This window comes from Bombina bombina, chromosome 9, assembly GCF_027579735.1.
Source record: "Bombina bombina isolate aBomBom1 chromosome 9, aBomBom1.pri, whole genome shotgun sequence".
Lineage (NCBI taxonomy): Eukaryota > Metazoa > Chordata > Amphibia > Anura > Bombinatoridae > Bombina > Bombina bombina.
Window position 1 is genome coordinate 24,366,339 of NC_069507.1, and position 19,742 is coordinate 24,386,080.

Below are 19,742 nucleotides of genomic sequence, written 5' to 3' on the forward strand. Positions count from 1 at the left end.
ATCACCTGGGCAGGTTAGTGCATCGCTCCTACTGTACGCACACCCTGGTTATATAGAGCCGTTAGTACCTCTGTCACCTGGGCAGGTTAGTGCATCGCTCCTACTGTACGCACACCCTGGTTATATAGAGCCGTTAGTAACCTCTATCACCTGGGCAGGTTAGTGCATCGCTCCTACTGTACGCACACCCTGGTTATATAGAGCCGTTAGTACCTCTGTCACCTGGGCAGGTTAGTGCATCGCTCCTACTGTACGCACACCCTGGTTATATAGAGCCGTTAGTACCTCTATCACCTGGGCAGGTTAGTGCATCGCTCCTACTGTACGCACACCCTGGTTATATAGAGCCGTTAGTAACCTCTATCACCTGGGCAGGTTAGTGCACCACTCCTACTGTACGCACACCCTGGATATATAGAGCCGTTAGTACCTCTATCACCTGGGCAGGTTAGCGCACCGCTCCTACTGTACGCACACCCTGGTTATATAGAGCCGTTAGTAACCTCTATCACCTGGGCAGGTTAGTGCACCGCTCCTACTGTACGCACACCCTGGTTATATAGAGCCGTTAGTAACCTCTATCACCTGGGCAGGTTAGTGCACCGCTCCTACTGTACGCACACCCTGGTTATATAGAGCCGTTAGTACCTCTATCACCTGGGCAGGTTAGTGCACCGCTCCTACTGTACGCACACCCTGGTTATATAGAGCCGTTAGTACCTCTATCACCTGGGCAGGTTAGTGCACCGCTCCTACTGTACGCACACCCTGGTTATATAGAGCCGTTAGTACCTCTATCACCTGGGCAGGTTAGTGCACCGCTCCTACTGTATGCACACCCTGGTTATATAGAGCCGTTAGTACCTCTATCACCTGGGCAGGTTAGTGCACCGCTCCTACTGTACGCACACCCTGGTTATATAGAGCTGTTAGTACCTCTATCACCTGGGCAGGTTAGTGCACCGCTCCTACTGTACGCACACCCTGGTTATATAGAGCCGTTAGTACCTCTATCACCTGGGCAGGTTAGTGCACCGCTCCTACTGTACACACACCCTGGTTATATAGAGCCGTTAGTAACCTCTATCACCTGGGCAGGTTAGTGCACCGCTCCTACTGTACGCACACCCTGGTTATATAGAGCCGTTAGTACCTCTATCACCTGGGCAGGTTAGTGCACCGCTCCTACTGTACGCACACCCTGGTTATATAGAGCCGTTAGTACCTCTATCACCTGGGCAGGTTAGTGCACCGCTCCTACTGTACGCACACCCTGGTTATATAGAGCCGTTAGTAACCTCTATCACCTGGGCAGGTTAGTGCACCGCTCCTACTGTACGCACACCCTGGTTATATAGAGCCGTTAGTAACCTCTATCACCTGGGCAGGTTAGTGCACCGCTCCTACTGTACGCACACCCTGGTTATATAGAGCCGTTAGTACCTCTATCACCTGGGCAGGTTAGTGCACCGCTCCTACTGTACGCACACCCTGGTTATATAGAGCCGTTAGTACCTCTATCACCTGGGCAGGTTAGCGCACCGCTCCTACTGTACGCACACCCTGGTTATATAGAGCCGTTAGTAACCTCTATCACCTGGGCAGGTTAGTGCACCGCTCCTACTGTACGCACACCCTGGTTATATAGAGCCGTTAGTAACCTCTATCACCTGGGCAGGTTAGTGCACCGCTCCTACTGTACGCACACCCTGGTTATATAGAGCCGTTAGTACCTCTATCACCTGGGCAGGTTAGTGCACCGCTCCTACTGTACGCACACCCTGGTTATATAGAGCCGTTAGTACCTCTATCACCTGGGCAGGTTAGTGCACCGCTCCTACTGTACGCACACCCTGGTTATATAGAGCCGTTAGTACCTCTATCACCTGGGCAGGTTAGTGCACCGCTCCTACTGTACGCACACCCTGGTTATATAGAGCCGTTAGTACCTCTATCACCTGGGCAGGTTAGTGCACCGCTCCTACTGTACGCACACCCTGGTTATATAGAGCCGTTAGTACCTCTATCACCTGGGCAGGTTAGTGCATCGCTCCTACTGTACGCACACCCTGGTTATATAGAGCCGTTAGTAACCTCTATCACCTGGGCAGGTTAGTGCATCGCTCCTACTGTACGCACACCCTGGTTATATAGAGCCGTTAGTAACCTCTATCACCTGGGCAGGTTAGTGCATCGCTCCTACTGTACGCACACCCTGGTTATATAGAGCCGTTAGTACCTCTATCACCTGGGCAGGTTAGTGCATCGCTCCTACTGTACGCACACCCTGGTTATATAGAGCCGTTAGTACCTCTATCACCTGGGCAGGTTAGTGCATCGCTCCTACTGTACGCACACCCTGGTTATATAGAGCCGTTAGTAACCTCTATCACCTGGGCAGGTTAGTGCATCGCTCCTACTGTACGCACACCCTGGTTATATAGAGCCGTTAGTACCTCTATCACCTGGGCAGGTTAGTGCATCGCTCCTACTGTACGCACACCCTGGTTATATAGAGCCGTTAGTACCTCTATCACCTGGGCAGGTTAGCGCATCGCTCCTACTGTACGCACACCCTGGTTATATAGAGCCGTTAGTAACCTCTATCACCTGGGCAGGTTAGTGCATCGCTCCTACTGTACGCACACCCTGGTTATATAGAGCCGTTAGTACCTCTATCACCTGGGCAGGTTAGTGCATCGCTCCTACTGTACGCACACCCTGGTTATATAGAGCCGTTAGTACCTCTATCACCTGGGCAGGTTAGTGCATCGCTCCTACTGTACGCACACCCTGGTTATATAGAGCCGTTAGTAACCTCTATCACCTGGGCAGGTTAGTGCATCGCTCCTACTGTACGCACACCCTGGTTATATAGAGCCGTTAGTACCTCTATCACCTGGGCAGGTTAGTGCATCGCTCCTACTGTACGCACACCCTGGTTATATAGAGCCGTTAGTACCTCTATCACCTGGGCAGGTTAGTGCATCGCTCCTACTGTACGCACACCCTGGTTATATAGAGCCGTTAGTACCTCTGTATTTTGTTGGCACAACTCCAAGTAGTTTGTAAAGCTGAGAAACGCTGACCTTCAATCACTATAATTTGTGATAAAGTTAAGTTATTAAAGTATAAATGTCTATGTTTACATAAATCATTATCTGATATAAAGCATGTGCCCCAATTGAAAGTCTATCTGTTATTGTATGTGGGACAATAAATATAACTGTTATACATATAAAATAAAATCTATACTTTTTGCTGCTGTCACATTCTCAGGTTAGAGCATTTACCGTATGCAGATGTTTTGTGGTAGGATGATAGCTGTATCTAAAGCTGACAGTCTGACAGTAGGTGATCTGGTGTTTTAAGAGCATCTCAAATTTGTTAAAGAGAAATTCTATACTCATATTATTATCTGGAGGTAATTTATGCCCAGTTCATAGTCACAAATTCAATTTAAACATTTTATTTAAATGTGCTGTAAAAAATATATAAACTGACATTTTTAATGGCATAAGCAATGTGACATAAGGTCACATGGTAAGTCAGTCATCAGACAGCTTCGATTTGCCATGCTCACATCTATAAAACTAGAAAAAATTGCTGGGATACAACAACTTTAACAAGAAATTTGCTACAGCGTTTGTGCATAAGAAAAATTGAAAATAAGATAAAAACAGCAGTAATTTAATTTGTCTGTGGAGCTATATTTCTCTGGAACCAGTGACTGGTACGTTACTGTCATATCAGGTGTTGATTGACTGCAGGTAATCTCATGGCGGGTTCAGGAATGCTAATTGGGAGTGAGCATTTAAAGGGCAGGGGAAGTGCCAGAGTCAGACTGTGGTTCAGTAGTTGGGAAGTTTTGTTTTTAACATGAAATTTCTGTAAAATCCCACACAACAGTATAGGGACCTAATCAGATCCTTTATACTACACAGCAGACAATGGGGCCAATGGCGGATCATGTCCGCCGCACATCGATAAATGCCGACAGAATACGCTGGTGAACTGCTTGTGCAATGCTGCCCTGAGTGCCCTCTGCAGATTCGTGGCCAATCGGCCGCTAGCAAGGGGTGTCAATCAACCCGATCGTATGCAGTCGGGTGGATTGATGTCTGCCGCCTCAGAGGAGGCGTACAAGTTAAGAAGCAGCGGTCTTCAGGCGAAAGAATAAGTTAAATTTAAATTAAATTTAGAGACAAAAAACTGTCATGATTGAGTCAGAGCAGCAATTTTGCAAACTCTCCAATTTACTGCTATCATCAAATTCACTTTGTTCTTGTGTTTTCCTTTTTTTGAAGAGTGTGTTTTGAGCAGCAGCTTGGCACATCTACACTCAGAGACAGCACCTTGTACACTGCACATTGGGCCTATGATCTAAACTTCGTCAGATCAGACGTGGTTTTTCACACTGACCCTCACAGGTGTCGTAAAAAAATAGTTAACATTGTGATCACTCAGTGGAGTTATTTATGAGTCAGCACTGATTGGCTAAAATGCAAGTCTGCCAAAAGCACTGAGATAATGGGCAGTCTGCAGAGGCTTAGATACAAGGTAATCACAGAGGTAAAAATTATATTAATATAATCGTGTCGGTTATGCAAAACTGGGGAATGGTTTATAAAGGGATTATCTATCTTTTTAAAAAATAAAAGTCATTTTTAAGTAGATTTTTAAGTAGACTGTCCCTTTAATACACGTAATACAACTGATCTGTGCTATCCATTAAAAGAATAAGATGCACTAAAACCGTTTCAGCAGCATTGAGATGCTCTGGTTAACATGTAATACCAGGTTTTGCATGAGGCCGAGCGCAAGATAATGCACCCTGCGCTATTGAGTGCTCGAGGCCTTTATGGGATATTTGCCTAGGGGCACCAGAGGGGTGACTCTGGCCTTGCGCACATTATTTTTGACTTGGTCAGTAACCAGTGATAATGACCCGAGGCTGCCAGGCAGTGCTACAACCTGTATTACTGGCACAGTGGATCATTTTCAGCGCTGCCTTCCCTCCCACAAATATTATTTTATTCTTCATCTTTTAAAAGTTTAAAAAATCATCAATCTTGATTCCTTCTCTGTTTTCCTGTCACTTGCTGTCCCCTCCCCTGCCTGGAAGACTTTATGTTTTTTTCTTGTTCCCTGATTGTTCTCACTACCCCACACTAATTTGTGTTACCAAAGCAACAGCCGCAGCAATAGGAACCATTCGATCTGTGCACTGCTCAGGTTAATTGGGCATTGTCAGTGGCAGGACTAACGCGTGCCACAGACATTAGTATTTAGTAACAATGTTTGGCAAATATGTATCATTTAAAAGATGGAAATATTGTTTGTGCAAAATATTCATTAGTCAGCAAAGGTGAACTGTGATTCCTAAATGAGAAATGCAAAACTCTACCAAAAAAAGCAGTTACTGAAATTCCTATTTCAAGAGACATAAAGTTACAATAAATGATTTGTTTTTAAAGAAAAGAAACATTTGCTTAAAAATAATATACAATAAAATAAATATCTCAAAACAGTGATCCCCCCCTTTATGTTAAAGTGGATTAAAATCCTTGCCCAAGTAGGGTTGCCACCACGGCAATGTTTTCCTGAACACTTATGAGTTATACATGCTACAGGGTGTACAGGAAGGAACATAAATAGTGCTGTTCAGTGTCACTATTTGTGTGCTGTCCAGGGTTGAAATTCATGTTCCTACCTGCACACCCTGTAGCATGTATAACTCATAAGTGTCTAAGAAAACATGTCCGAAGTGGCAACCTTAGGCCCAAGTCATATCTTCTGTTTATGCTGTTTAAATTTGCAAATATTGTTCATGCAGAGCCTACATGTTTGAAGTGCTGTGTAATACTACACAGTTATGATTCCCTATTAAACCATGAGTATACCCTAGCTAGGGTTGTCACCTCAGCCATGGTTCTCTGGACACTTATGAGTTATACATGATGCAGGGTGTGCTGGAGGGGACATACATTTAAACCCTGGACAGCACACAAATAGTGACACTGAACAGCACTGTATATGTTCCTCCCTGCACACCCTGCAACATGTAGAACTCATAAGTGTCCAGGAAAACATGGCCGAGGTGGCAAAAGTAATACTTTTTATTATATATAAAATAGATTTTCTTGTACTGGTGTGCCACTACCCACCAATAAAGAAGTAGGAGTTCTGCTTAACAGTCAATGAGGAATCCGCTCAATTAGTTTAAAAATAAAACAAAAAAATAGTTTTAACTTAACTGTTTTATCATGCAAAAAAAATTATTTAACATGTTTAAATAGTTATGTTTTCTTTCTAATGACACGGTGAGTCCATGGATCATCATCAATTACTGTTAGGAATATCACTCCTGGCCAGCAGGAGGAGGCAAAGGGCACCACAGCAAAGCTGTTAAATATCACTCCCCTACCCACAGTCATTCTCTTTGCCTGTAGTGCAAGGAGGAGGTGAAGTTTAGGGCCTCTATTTATCAAGGTCTGTCGGACCTGATCCGACAGTGTGGATCAGGTCCGACAGACCTCGCTGAATACGGCGAGCAATACACTCGCCGTATTCAGCAATGCACCAGCAGCTCACAAGAGCTGTCAATCAAACCGATCGTACTCGATCGGGTTGATTTCCGTTGATGTCTGTCCGCCTGCTCAGAGCAGGCGGACAGGTTATGGAGCAGCAGTCTTTGTGACCGCTGCTTCATAACTGCTGTTTCTGGCGAGCCTGCAGGCTCGCCAGAAACACGGGGCATCAAGCTCCATTCGGAGCTTGATAAATATGCCCCTAGGTGTCTTATGAGAAGTTTTCTTCAATCAAGATTTTTTTTTTTTTTTTTTAGCAGAGTAAGCTTACTCTGTTCTTTTCTGGGGTCTAGCCTAGTCCACATCAGTCTCTTCAGTAGGGCAGTGGTGGCTTTTATGCACTTTAGAACGTGTGAGGTACAATCCTTACTGCATTTTCTCAAGAATCTGCTGCCCTAACTAGAAAACCTGAGTAGGTTTACTCAGTTTTTCTCTCTTCACAGGTCCATGTGAGGTGCTGCACCCTCTCAAACCAGGTGAGCTGTCCTGCTGCCGGACAGCACTTTCAGGTAAGTGCCATTTTAATTTTCTTTTGCAAGGAGATTGCTGACACTTGTTACAGCTAAAAGCTGTCTTATTTAATATGGGACTTTATTAAACCTTCATGTTTGTTTGTTTTTTAGGCAGTTTGGGCATTGAGACTTTGAGGTGATTTATGGTGGCTCAGTGTGTTATAGTAGTTTTTATTCTTTAACTTTTGGTCATGGAGATTACTGTTGTAAGCCGTTTTTTTTTCCTGGCAGTTAGGGCTCTGTAATCGCTCTGTATTTGAAAATGAGCTGCAGGACAGGTAGGCACCTCAGTAAAGCTACTGAGGTGTATCGGTAGCCTGAGGTCTATTTGGTTTGTGGCGCTAACACACATCTCTATTTAAAGACACAGTACACATTTATTTTTATTTTCAAATAAATAATTTTTACACTTTATCCTTATTTATTACATAAGATGGACAAAGAGGCTTTTCAAACCATTATCCCAGGCGAAGTTGCTGCTTGTCAGTTATGTTTTGATGCTCAGGTGGAACCCCCAGTTCCTTTTGTTCCTCATGCATTGAGAGAACTTTAAGTTATAGAGAGAAAATATTTGACCATGAGCCACCATTATCCCAGGCAAATGCTGTTCAGGTGTCTCCTGTTGCAGATATGCCGCAGCTTTCTCCTCAAGCGTCCCAACTTTTTCAGTCTCCACATACAGTGCCCTGTGTTTCCTCTTGCAATCCTGTAGGATTTTCTCTACAAGAAATAGCTTCCCAGGTATCCCTTGCGGTATAGGAAGCCATGTCAGCTTTCTCCATGTTGCAGGGAAGGCGTAAAAGGAAATTTAAGGAAACAGTTAGTAAGGTGTCTAATCAAGTTCTGGCTATCCAGAGTGTCCCTTCCCATAAGCCTGACATGTCGGTAGCATCCTAGGGGGAAATCTCAGACTTAGACAGTGTAATTTCTTCTTCTGATGCTGAAGTGGTATCCTTCAGATTTAAGCTAGAACACCTTCGCTTATTACTTAAAGGGCCATAATACCCAAATGTTTAAACACTTGAAAGTGATGCAGCATAGCTGTAAAAAGCTGATTAGAAAATATCACTTGAACATCTCTATGTAAAAAAGAAAGATATTTTACCTCAAAAGTTCCTCAGTAGCCACCTCCCATTGTAAAGGATTTCTAAGCAGCATTTTTGTGTGCTTGTCCTGGGACATCTGAAGGGACTAGCATCGTGCACTCTCATATTATTTCACCAATCAGGTAAAGGAAGCTTACTATGAAATCTCATGAGAGTTAAGTCAAATCTCATGAGATCACAGTAAGAGTTCATGACCTCAGCACTGCTGATGCTGATTGGCTGCTGTTCATTTCTTCATTTTTTTATTTTTTTTACCTGCAGCTGGGAGCAGGTGAGTATAACTTTTTACACAGAACTTACTCTGCTGAGCTGAGGAAATTGTGATGTAAAATATCTTCCCTTTTTTACATAGAGATGCTCAGGTGATATTTTCCTGTCAGCTTTTTACAGTTATACTGCATCAGTTTCAAGTGATTTAGCATATGAGTATTATGTCCCTTTAAGGAGGTTTTGGCTACTTTGGACGACTCAAACACAACTATCGTAGTCAGTCCTAAAAAGACTAGTAAATTGAACAAATACTTTGATGTGCCCTCCGCGGTGGAGGTTTTTCCGGTTCCTGAATATTGCTCGAGAATGGGAAAGACCTAGTATTCCCTTTTCTCCATCTCCTATTTTTAAGAAGATGTTTCCTATAGCGGATTCAATTAAGGAGTCGTGGCAGATGGTTCCTAAGGTAGAAGGAGCGATCTCCACTTTATGGGAATAGTAGTCCTCTTGGCCAGAGGATAGTTGTTCTTTTAAAGATCCTATGGATAAAAAATTGGAGGCTATACAAAAAAGATGTATTTCCACCAGGGTCTACAATGGCTACCTGCAGTGTGTATCGCTACTGTTACCAGCGCTGTGGCTTATTAGTTTGATGCGTTATCTGAATCTCTTCAGACGGATACCCCTCTTGATGAGATCCAGGACAGGATTAAGGCTCTCAAGTTAGCCAATTCCTTCATTACAGATGCTTCCTTACAGGTTATTAAACTGGGAGCCAAAATTTCTGGTTTTGCGGTCCTATCCCGCAGGGCCTTGAGGTTGAAGTCCTGGTCTGCAGATGTTTAATCTAAATCTAAGCTCATGGCTATTCCTTACAAGGGTAAGACCTTGTTTGAACCTGGTTTGGCGGAAATTAGCTCAGATATTACTGGAGGGAAGGGTTCTTTTCTTCCTTAAGATAAAAAGAATAAGCAGAAGGGACGTCAGAGTAATTTTCGTTCCTTTCCGAACTTTAAATTCAAGTCTTCCTCCCCTTCCTCCAAGCAATATCAAGCCAAGACTTCCTGGAAGCTCAACCAGTCCTGGAATAAGGGAAAGCAATCTAAAAAGCCTTCAGCTGATTCCAAGTCAGCATGAAGGGTTGGCCCCTGATCCGGGAGCGGATCTTGTAGGTTGCAGACTCTCTCTTTTTTTCCCAGGCTTGGATAAGAGATGTACCAGATCCCTGGGGCGGTGGATATTTTTTCCCAAGGATACAAAATAGACTTCAAATCTTTTCCTCCCAGAGGCAGGTTTCTCCTCTCCAGATTATCTGTAGACCAGATAAAAAGAGAGGCATTCTTAAATTGTGTCAAGGACCTTGCCGCCCTGGGGGTAATCGTTCCAGCTACCTTTCAGGAAAGGGGTCTGGGATTTTACTTGTATCTGTTCGTATTTCCCAAAAAGGAGTGAATTTTTCGACCAATCCTAGATCTAAAATGTTTAAACAAGTTTCTCAGAGTGCCATCCTTCAAGATGATGCATGCCTTCATGTTCCCATTTACAGGGACCATCACAAGTTTCTGAGATTCGCTTTTTTGGACAATCATTTCCAGTTCGTGGCCCTTCCATTCGGCCTTGCCACAGCTCCCAATTTTTTTTCAAAGGTTCTGGGGGCTCTTTTAGCTGTGCTTTGATCTCGGGGCATTGCAGTGGCACCTTATCTGTACGACATTCTGGTTCAGGCGCCATCTTTTCAAGAAGCAGAATCTCATACAGAGATCTTGTTGTCTTTTCTTCAATCCCATGGATGGAAGGTGAATCGGGGAAAAAAGTTATCTGGTTTCAGCTACAAGGGTTGTATTTTTGGGGACCATAATAGACTCCCTGTTAATGAAGATTTTTCTGACAGAAATCAGAAAAATAAAGATTTTCAACTCTTGTCTTGCCCGTCAGTCCGCTCCATGGCCGTCAGTGGCTCAATGTATGGAGGTAATCGGTCTGATGGTGGCTTCCATGGACATCATTCCGTTTGCTCGGTTCCATCTCAGACCTCTGCAGTTATGCAAACTCAGACAATGGAACGGGGACTATATGGACCTGTCTCCACGTATAGATCTAGATCAGCCATCAATAGACTCTCTTCCGTGGTGGCTTTCTCAGGATCATGTCTGCCAGGGTACTTGCTCCCGCAGGGTCCCTTCCTTCATCCAAACCTCATTTCTATGAAGCTGGCTGGTTGGAGATTGAACGCTTAGTTTTATCTAAGCATGGATTTTCAGAGTCGGTTATTGAGACCTTGATTCAGGCTCGTAAGCCTGTGACTCGCAGGATTTACCATAAGATCTGGTGTAAATACTTGTATTGGTGTGAATCTAAAGGATACTCTTGGAGTAGAGTAAGGATTCCTAGGATTTTGTCCTTTCTCCAGGATGGTCTGGAGAAGGGTTTGTCAGCAAGTACTCTAAAGGGTCAGATTTTGGCAGTCTATTTTGTTACATAAGAGCTTGGCGGATGTTCCAGACTTGCAATAGTTTTGTCAGGCCTTGGTTAGAATTTGGCCTGTGTTTAAACCTGTTACTTCTCCATAGAGTCTTAACCTTGTTTTTAAAGTTTTACAACAGGCTTCGTTTGAGCCTATGCATTCTTTAGATATTAAGATGTTATCTTGGAAAGTTTTGTTTCTTGTTGCTATTTCCTCTGCTCAGAGATTTTCTGAACTCTCTGATTTACAGTGTGATTCATCTTATATTTCACTCTGATAAGGTGGTTCTGCGTACTAAGTTTGTTTTCCTGCCCATGGTTGTTTCGGTCAAGAACATTAATCAGGAAATCATTGTACCTTCTTTGTGTCCTAATCCTTCTTCTCACAAAGAACGCTTGTTGCATAATCTGGATGTTGTGCAAGCACTAAAATTTTATTTGCAGGCAACTAAGGACTTTCGTCAGTCTTCTGCATTGTTTGTTTGCTTTTCAGGGAAACGCAAGGGTCAGAAAGTTACGGCTACTTCACTTTCCCTTTGACTGAAGAGCGTTATTTGCTTGGCATATGAGACTGCTGGACAGCAGCCTCCTGAGAAAATCACAGCTCATTCCACAAGGGCTATGAAGCTTCTGTGGAACAGATTTGAAAGGCTGCAACTTGGTTATCTTTGCACACTTTTTCCAAATTCTATAAATTCGATACTTTTGCCTCGGCTGAGGCTTTTTTTGGGAGAAAGGTTTTTCAAGCAGTGGTGCCTTCTGTTTAGGTTCCTGTATTGTCACTCCCTTATCATCTGTGTCCTCTGGCTTGGGTATGGATTCCCAATAGTAATTAGATGATCCGTGGACTCACTGTGTCATTAGAAAGAAAACGAAATTTATGCTTACCTGATAAATGTATTTCTTTCTTGACATGGTGAGTCCATGGCCCGCCCTGTATTTAGACAGTTTCTTTTTATATAAACATCAGGCACCTCTGCACCTTGTGTTACTTTTTTTTCTCCTTTCCCTTTGGTCGAATGACTGGGGGATTGTGGGTAGGGGAGTGATAGTTAACAGCTTTGCTGTGGTGCTCTTTGCCTCCTCCTGCTTGCCGGGAGTGATATTCCCAACAGTAATTGTTGATGATCCGTGGACTCACCGTGCCAAGAAATAAATAAATTTATCAGATAGGCATAAATTTCATTTTATATACATCATAGATATTTTAAGGGCTGCATGTCTCTTTAAATAGTGTGTGCAGTACCCTTCAAGATTTAATGATGTTAAAACTTTCATGGTTCATGCAGAGCAGCAATTTTAACAGCCTTTATAATACACTTCCATTATCACATGTACTTAGTTTGTTTGTATCCTTTGTTGAAAAGCATACCTTGGTAAGTTCAGAAGCAGCAATGCACTACTGGGAGCTGGCTGCTGATTGGTGGCTGCCACATTTATGCCTCTTGTCATTGTCTCACCTGATGGGATCATTGCTGCTCAGGTGCTGACATTATGAATTTAACCCCTTTGGTTAAACACAAGCAACAGTGCACAAATAAAGTGCACTCACACATTATAGCATCTTCATTTTGCATGATTTTTATTGTTTAAAAAGATAGATAATCCCTTTATTTCCCATTCCCCAGTTTTGCATAACCAGCACTGCTATATTAATACGTTTTACCTATGTGATTACCTTGTATCTAAGCATCTGCTGACTACCCCCTATCTCAGTTCTTTTGACAGACATGTATTTTAGCCAATCAGTGCTGACTCAAAAATAACTCCACAGGAGTGAGCACAATGTTATCTATATGGTACATATGAACTAGTGCAGTCTAGATGTGAACAACTGTCAAAATGCACTGAGATAAGAGGTGGCTTCAAGTGGTTTGAAATCAGTTTATGAGCCTAACTAGGTTTAGCTTTCAACAAAAAATACCAAGAGAACAAAGCAAATTTGATAATAAAAGTAAATTGGAAAGTTGTTTAAAATTGCACGCCCTATCTGAATCATGAAAATACAATTTTAGCTAGACTGTCCCTTTAAATAGGTCCGGAAAAAGCAGGAGCCAGGTTCAGTATTAGGACGGTACCTCAATGCTTTGGGTCAGTAAAAAGATATGAAAGATACTTGTTAATCTGTAAAATTAGCACTTGAGGAGTTGCGGCTGAGGAGATTTTGCGGAGCCTTAAGGTGCACAGTAACGCTCTGGTGTTTATGAAGGTCGGCGTGAGAATACATTGCATTATAACTAAATGATAAAAATATCAGGCCATTATGTGTTGCGTCAGATGGAAGAAGTTGCTTAGCGACGCTGTAGATAAGGCTCCACGGAGCATTTCTACCCACTGTTCAGCAGCCTCGACTCTTTCTCTAGAGCTATTATAAAATGCGGCAGGTAGAACAATGTCACGTGTCTCAGACAAACAGACGCAGAACTATTTATTGTTCAGTGAAGAAAGCATATGTGTGATACCAACACAAGGAGAAATATCACTGTGCCAACAACAATGGCATTTTATCAAATTACCCCCATTGTGTGGTCTGTAATTGTTCAGAGAGCGTGATATACCGAGGCAGCTTAATATCCAAACTGAAAGACAAAGACGTAATGTTTTATCTCAGAAAGAAAAGGGCTCACGATTTGTTAGCCGTTAGTTTCACTCACGTTTTAGCTTCAAGTATTGTATTTGTTTTCAGTGACAGCTGTTCCTCCCTTGCTTAAAGGGACACTAAACCCACATTTTTACTTCTTTTATGATTCAGATACAGCAGCAATATTAAGCAACTTTCTAATGTAATCCTTTTATCAATTTGTCTTTGTTCTCTTGCTATCTTTATTTAAAAAGCAGGAATGTAAAGCTTAGAAGCCGGCCCATTATAGCAGTCTGGATATTGCTTGCTTATTGGTGGCTACCTTTAGCCACCAATAAGCAAGCATAACCCAGGTTCTGAAACAAAAATGGGACGGCTCCTAAGCTTTACATTCCTGCTTTTTAAATAAAGATAGCAAGAGAATGAAGAAAAAATTGATAATAGGATTAAATTAGAAAGTTGCTTAAAATTGCTGCTCTATCTGGATCATGGAAGAAAAACATTGGGTTTATTATCCCTTTAAAGTTGAAGATTGTAATATAAAATGTTTAATTATGTGTAGAAAAAAACATCTTTGCAATACACCTATTTATTTATTTATTTTGCCCCATTTTCCTTTAATTTAGCTTGAAAATCATTAGTTTTCTCAATTCCACTGAGGTTTTATAAAGTAATTGCCACCTAAAGTGTCTCTCTCTTCTATTAAGGGCAGTTAGAGACAGATATAAAACAGGCAATAAAAGAAAGTGTGCAAACAAGGCTGTGTTAATTTAAAGGGACAGTCAAGTCCAAAATAAACTTTCATGTTTTAAATAGGGCATGTCATTTTAAACAACTTTACTATTTACTTTTATCACCAATTTTGCTTTGTTCCCTTGGTATTCTTAGTTGAAAGCTAAACCTAGGAGGTTCATATGCAAATTTCTTAGACCTTGAAGGCCGCCTCTAATCTAAATGCATTTTGATAGTTTTTCACCACTAGAGGGCATTAGTTCACGTGTTTCATATAGATAACATTGAGCTCATGCACGTGAATTTACTATGGAGACAGCTCTGATTGGCTAAAATGCAAGTCTGTCAAAAGAACTGAAATAAGGGGGCAATCTGCTGAGGCTTAGATACAATGTAATTACAGAGGTAAAACGTATATAATTATAACTGTGTTGGTTATGCAAAACTCAGGAATTGGTAATTAAGGGATTATCTTTTAAAACAACAAAAATTCTGGTGTTGACTGCCCCTTTAACAATCTAATATCCACACAACCTTGTTTACGCCTTTTCTTTTATTGCTATTTTATTACTGTATTTATATCTGACTGCCCTCAGCAGGAGAGATACCCTAGTTTTGAATATGGAGGTGCCCATTACTTTATTGAAACTTAAACTTTACACTTATATCTACAATATTTAAACAACAAACATAATTAATAAAAAATACTTGTGCATATTATTCTCAGGCTAATCGTTGCTTAAAATACATCATTACATCTGGCGTTTATTTACTGCTTAAATCCCCTTTAAAGGAACACAAATAATAAACATTTTATGTCACCCATCTGAAATAACAGCATCTAGCATGTTGCAATAATATTTGAATGACTATAGTGATTAGTTTCTTCTGTCTTGCTTCTAAAAGGGTGTCTTAAAATGTTTGATATTTTTTTTGCAAAATGGGTTCTCTGCTGAAGAAGAAACTTTTTTTTTTATGTTTGTGACGTGTGTCATTATCCACCAAAAGACCTGTTGGAGTTGCCTTTACCAGCCAGTGAGGTTCTAGCGGGCCAGTTCTGCTCACAAATGTGCTTTCTGAAAATCTAAATTAACCTAACATTTCTTGCTTGTAAAAATATATTTTTAAATTTTGTATTTTTCATGTGCATGAGTTTGATGTTCCTTTAAAGAAATACAGTCTGGTGGATTACATCTCGCTAATGTTTACCTTCTGTTTAAATTTCATATCATCAATAAAATGTGAAATAGAACTCTTCATTTATTCATGTCAGAACTCATCTTATAATCTTATATAAATGTTTTAGGGTATCTTCCTGTTCGATAGGCACCTGTCACTCCATCATTAGGCTCCTGTGTGATCACTCTCAGATACACAGCTCAATACTGAATTATCACAATCATAGGACAATCAATGTGAGATTAAAACTGGTCATATCATTATTAAAATGCACAAAACATTAGCCATGCACTAATATAGATAGGAATGACCTATCTCATGGCATTTAAAGGGACAGTCTACACCAGAATTTTTATTGTTTTAAAAGATAGATAATCCCTTTATTACCCATTCCCCAGTTTTGCATAACCAACACAGTTATATTAATATACTTTTAACCTCTGTGATTATCTTGTATCTAAGCCTCTGCAGACTGCCCTTTTATTTCAGTTCTTTTGACAGACTTGCAGTGCCTGCTCCCAGATAACTTCACGTGCACGAGCACAGTGTTATCTATATGAAATACGTGAACTAACACCCTCTAGTTGTTAAAAACTGTTAAAATGCATTCTGAAAAGAGGTGACCTTCAAGGTCTAAGAAATTAGCATATGAACCTCCTAGGCTAAGCTTTCAACTAAGAATACCAAGAGAACAAAGCAAAATTGGTGATAAAAGTAAATTGGAAAATTGTTTAAAATTACATGCTCTATCTGAATCATGAACGTTTATTTTGGCCTAGACTGTCCCTTTAACTAATCTCTCTGCCAGTGTCCCTTTAAACTGTTAATTACAGCCCACCTAATCAGTAATGTAATGGTTAGTTTTACTGCATGCTTTACAGGGTTTGTAATCTGTCGGGGAGCTGTATGTTTGTTATGGACCTTGTTGGAGGATCTTGAATGTTGACTTTGGAGTTGAATTATTTTTGCTCTTCAACTCTTCCCTGCCCCAGAGTAACCTTTTTGGTATATATGTATATATCTATGTATTACTTATTTTACTACAATATTTAGGTGTCTTGCTTTTCTTTTTTTCCTTTTATTTCCCATTTTTATTTTGCACAATTTGTGGTTCTTTCCTTTCTACCTATCCTATACTATACAGTGATTCATGCTTCCTGTTTGTTTATTCGCACACACTACTATCTCTGCTCACTTTATCCTTAGATTCACTCCTGTTTCTCATCACCCTTTCTCTCTCTATATATCACTCTGTAACTTCTCCGGCCTCTCCCTCTATCACTCCCTCCAGTGTCTCCTCTAGTCTCTCCCTCTATCACTCCCTCTGGTGTCTCCTCTGGTCTCTCCCTCTATCACTCCCTCCGGTATCTCCCTTGGCATCTCCCTCTATCACTCCCTCTGGTGTCTCCCCTGGTCTCTCCCTCTATCACTCCCTCCAGTATCTCCTCTGGTCTCTCCCTCTATCACTCCCTCCGGTGTCTCCTCTGGTCTCTCTCTCTATCACTCCCTCTGGTGTCTCCTCTGGTCTCTCCCTCTATCACTCCCTCCGGTGTCTCCCCTGGTCTCTCCCTCTATCACTCCCTCTGGTGTCTCCCCTGGTCTCTCCCTCTATCACTTCCTCCGGTGTCTCCCCTGGTCTCTCCCTCTATCACTCCCTCTGGTGTCTCCCCTGGCATCTCCCTCTCTCACTCCTTCCGGTGTCTCCCCTGGCCTCTCCCTCTATCACTCCCTCCGGTGTCTCCTCTGGTCTCTCCCTCTATTACTCCCTCCGGTGTCTCCTCTGGCCTCTCGCTCTATCACTCCCTCTGGTGTCTCCCCTGCTCTCTCCCTCTATCACTCCCTCTGGTGTCTCCCCTGGCATCTCCCTCTCTCACTCCTTCCGGTGTCTCCCCTGGTCTCTCCCTCTATCACTCCCTCTGGTGTCTCCCCTGGCCTCTCCCTCTATCACTCCCTCTGGTGTCTCCCCTGGTCTCTTCCTCTATCACTCCCTCTGGTGTCTCCTCTGGCCTCTCCCTCTATCACTCCCTCTGGTGTCTCCCCTGGTCTCTTCCTCTATCACTCCCTCTGGTGTCTCCCCTGGCCTCTCCCTCTATCACTCCCTCTGGTGTCTCCCCTGGTCTCTTCCTCTATCACTCCCTCTGGTGTCTCCCCTGGTCTCTCCCTCTATCACTCCCTCCGGTATCTCCCCTGGCCTCTCCCTCTATCACTCCCTCCGGTATCTCCCCTGGCCTCTCCCTCTATCACTCCCTCCGGTATCTCCCCTGGCATCTCCCTCTATCACTCCCTCCGGTATCTCCCCTGGCCTCTCCCTCTATCACTCCCTCCGGTATCTCCCCTGGCCTCTCCCTCTATCACTCCCTCCGGTATCTCCCCTGGCATCTCCCTCTATCACTCCCTCCGGTATCTCCCCTGGTCTCTCCCTCTATCACTCCCTCTGGTATCTCCCCTGGCCTCTCCCTCTATCACTCCCTCCGGTGTCTCCTCTGGTCTCTCCCTCTATCACTCCCTCCGGTATCTCCCCTGGCCTCTCCCTCTATCACTCCCTCCGGTGTCTCCTCTGGTCTCTCCCTCTATCAGTCCCTCCGGTGTCTCCCCTGGTCTCTCCCTCTATCACTCCCTCTGGTATCTCCCCTGGCCTCTCCCTCTATCACTCCCTCCGGTGTCTCCTCTGGTCTCTCCCTCTATCACTCCCTCTGGTGTCTCCCCTGGTCTCTCCCTCTATCACTCCCTCTGGTGTCTCCTCTGGCCTCTCCCTCTATCACTCCCTCCGGTGTCTCCTCTGGTCTCTCCCTCTATCACTCCCTCCGGTGTCTCCCCTGGTCTCTCCCTCTATCACTCCCTCTGGTATCTCCCCTGGCCTCTCCCTCTATCACTCCCTCCGGTGTCTCCTCTGGTCTCTCCCTCTATCACTCCCTCTGGTGTCTCCCCTGGTCTCTCCCTCTATCACTCCCTCCCGTATCTCCCCTGGCATCTCCCTCTATCACTTCCTCCGGTATCTCCCTCTATCACCCCCCAGTGTCTCCCTCTGTCACCCCCGATCTTTCCTTCTATCACTCTCTAGTGTCTCCCTCTTTCATTCCCTCTGACTGACCCTCTCACTCTACCTCACCTATTCATCTTTCAATATTTCCACTCTCACTCTTATTTTCACCCAGTTTTCCCACTTTAATATAATTTAAGATAATTTTGTTGTTTGCCATTGGCTAGTTATAACTTTCGTGCCTGTGAAAGCCAATGGAAACACCAAGATTGTCAGTGTAAATTTTGAAATGACTCCATTAATGCCATCGTTTTTCATGCAGGTACCTAATTTTAATCAACCAGACATTCATACAGCTTTTCAATTATTATGGGGACCTTGATTTGCTTAAAGGGACATAACCATGCACAATAAATTGCTCTAATGTGCTTGAGAGGGGGTCAATGTGGAACAAAGTATATCATTTTGTCTTTATATGTAAAAGATCAAGTCTGTATGTGACATTAAAACTCAGCTTTTTCCTTCTATTTTCTTCAAGGCGTTATACAGCTCCATTAAGAACGAGAAGTTACAGTGGACAATGTAAGTAGCACATTTTGTACAGATCGTTTATGTGATAATCTCTGCTGTTTGTGACATGGCTAATACATCATGATGCTAATCTCAGCGCCTTGTTTTCTTGTTATTGGTGACACCTACATACATGGGTGCATGCAGACATTGTTTCTGTGAGAGGTAAAACATAAAATGCACTAAACAAAACGTCAATAGCAACAGGTATAGCAGTTAAGTTACTTGTGGTACACGTGAGCTGTACGTCGTCATTCTGTGGATTTCTTGCATTAATAGACTGATTCAGGTGGTGACTGAGCTTGGATATAAAGAATACAATTTCAGGGGTTCCCGTCGCCCATTTCAGGGCCCCCATGCCTATATGATGTTTATGCACTCTGCCTTACATGGTTATATAATTCTACGTGTCTTGTGAAATGTGCCTATTGACAGTGACAGGTAGTGCCAGTCTAGTTGTGACTTTAAGTGACTATGCACCTAGCACTTCGTTACAGTGTCGGGAGGTTAACTGACAGCTGCAAGGAATGGAGAGGAGAATGTATTGAGCAGAGCGTAAGAAGCGCGTGAGGAGGGGCAATATTAGCCATCATATTGTGATTGTACTTGTATAATTCTTTTTATCATATCACATGTGCAGAAAACCCTTTACTAATATGGATATGAAGTGGACAGAAGTGGTGACAGGCAGTACAGTAGTATGCTGTAATTATGCTTATGGATCCTAAAAATATGGCAAGTCAGAAGATCACATATGAGTTGTGTGATGTTTCTTCTTTTTATTAAAATATACATACATGGCCATGTACCAAGTCATCA

At 42.8% G+C, this 19,742-nt stretch overlaps 1 protein-coding gene across 1 annotated transcript in view; it reads left to right on the plus strand.

Annotated features, from left to right (window-relative positions):
* Positions 1 to 19,742, plus strand: part of PSD (pleckstrin and Sec7 domain containing) — a 325,502-nt gene that overhangs the window by 202,956 nt on the left and 102,804 nt on the right. The window contains 1 exon segment of the mRNA XM_053692857.1: positions 18,892 to 18,935. Coding sequence (XP_053548832.1) covers positions 18,892 to 18,935 — 44 coding nt within the window.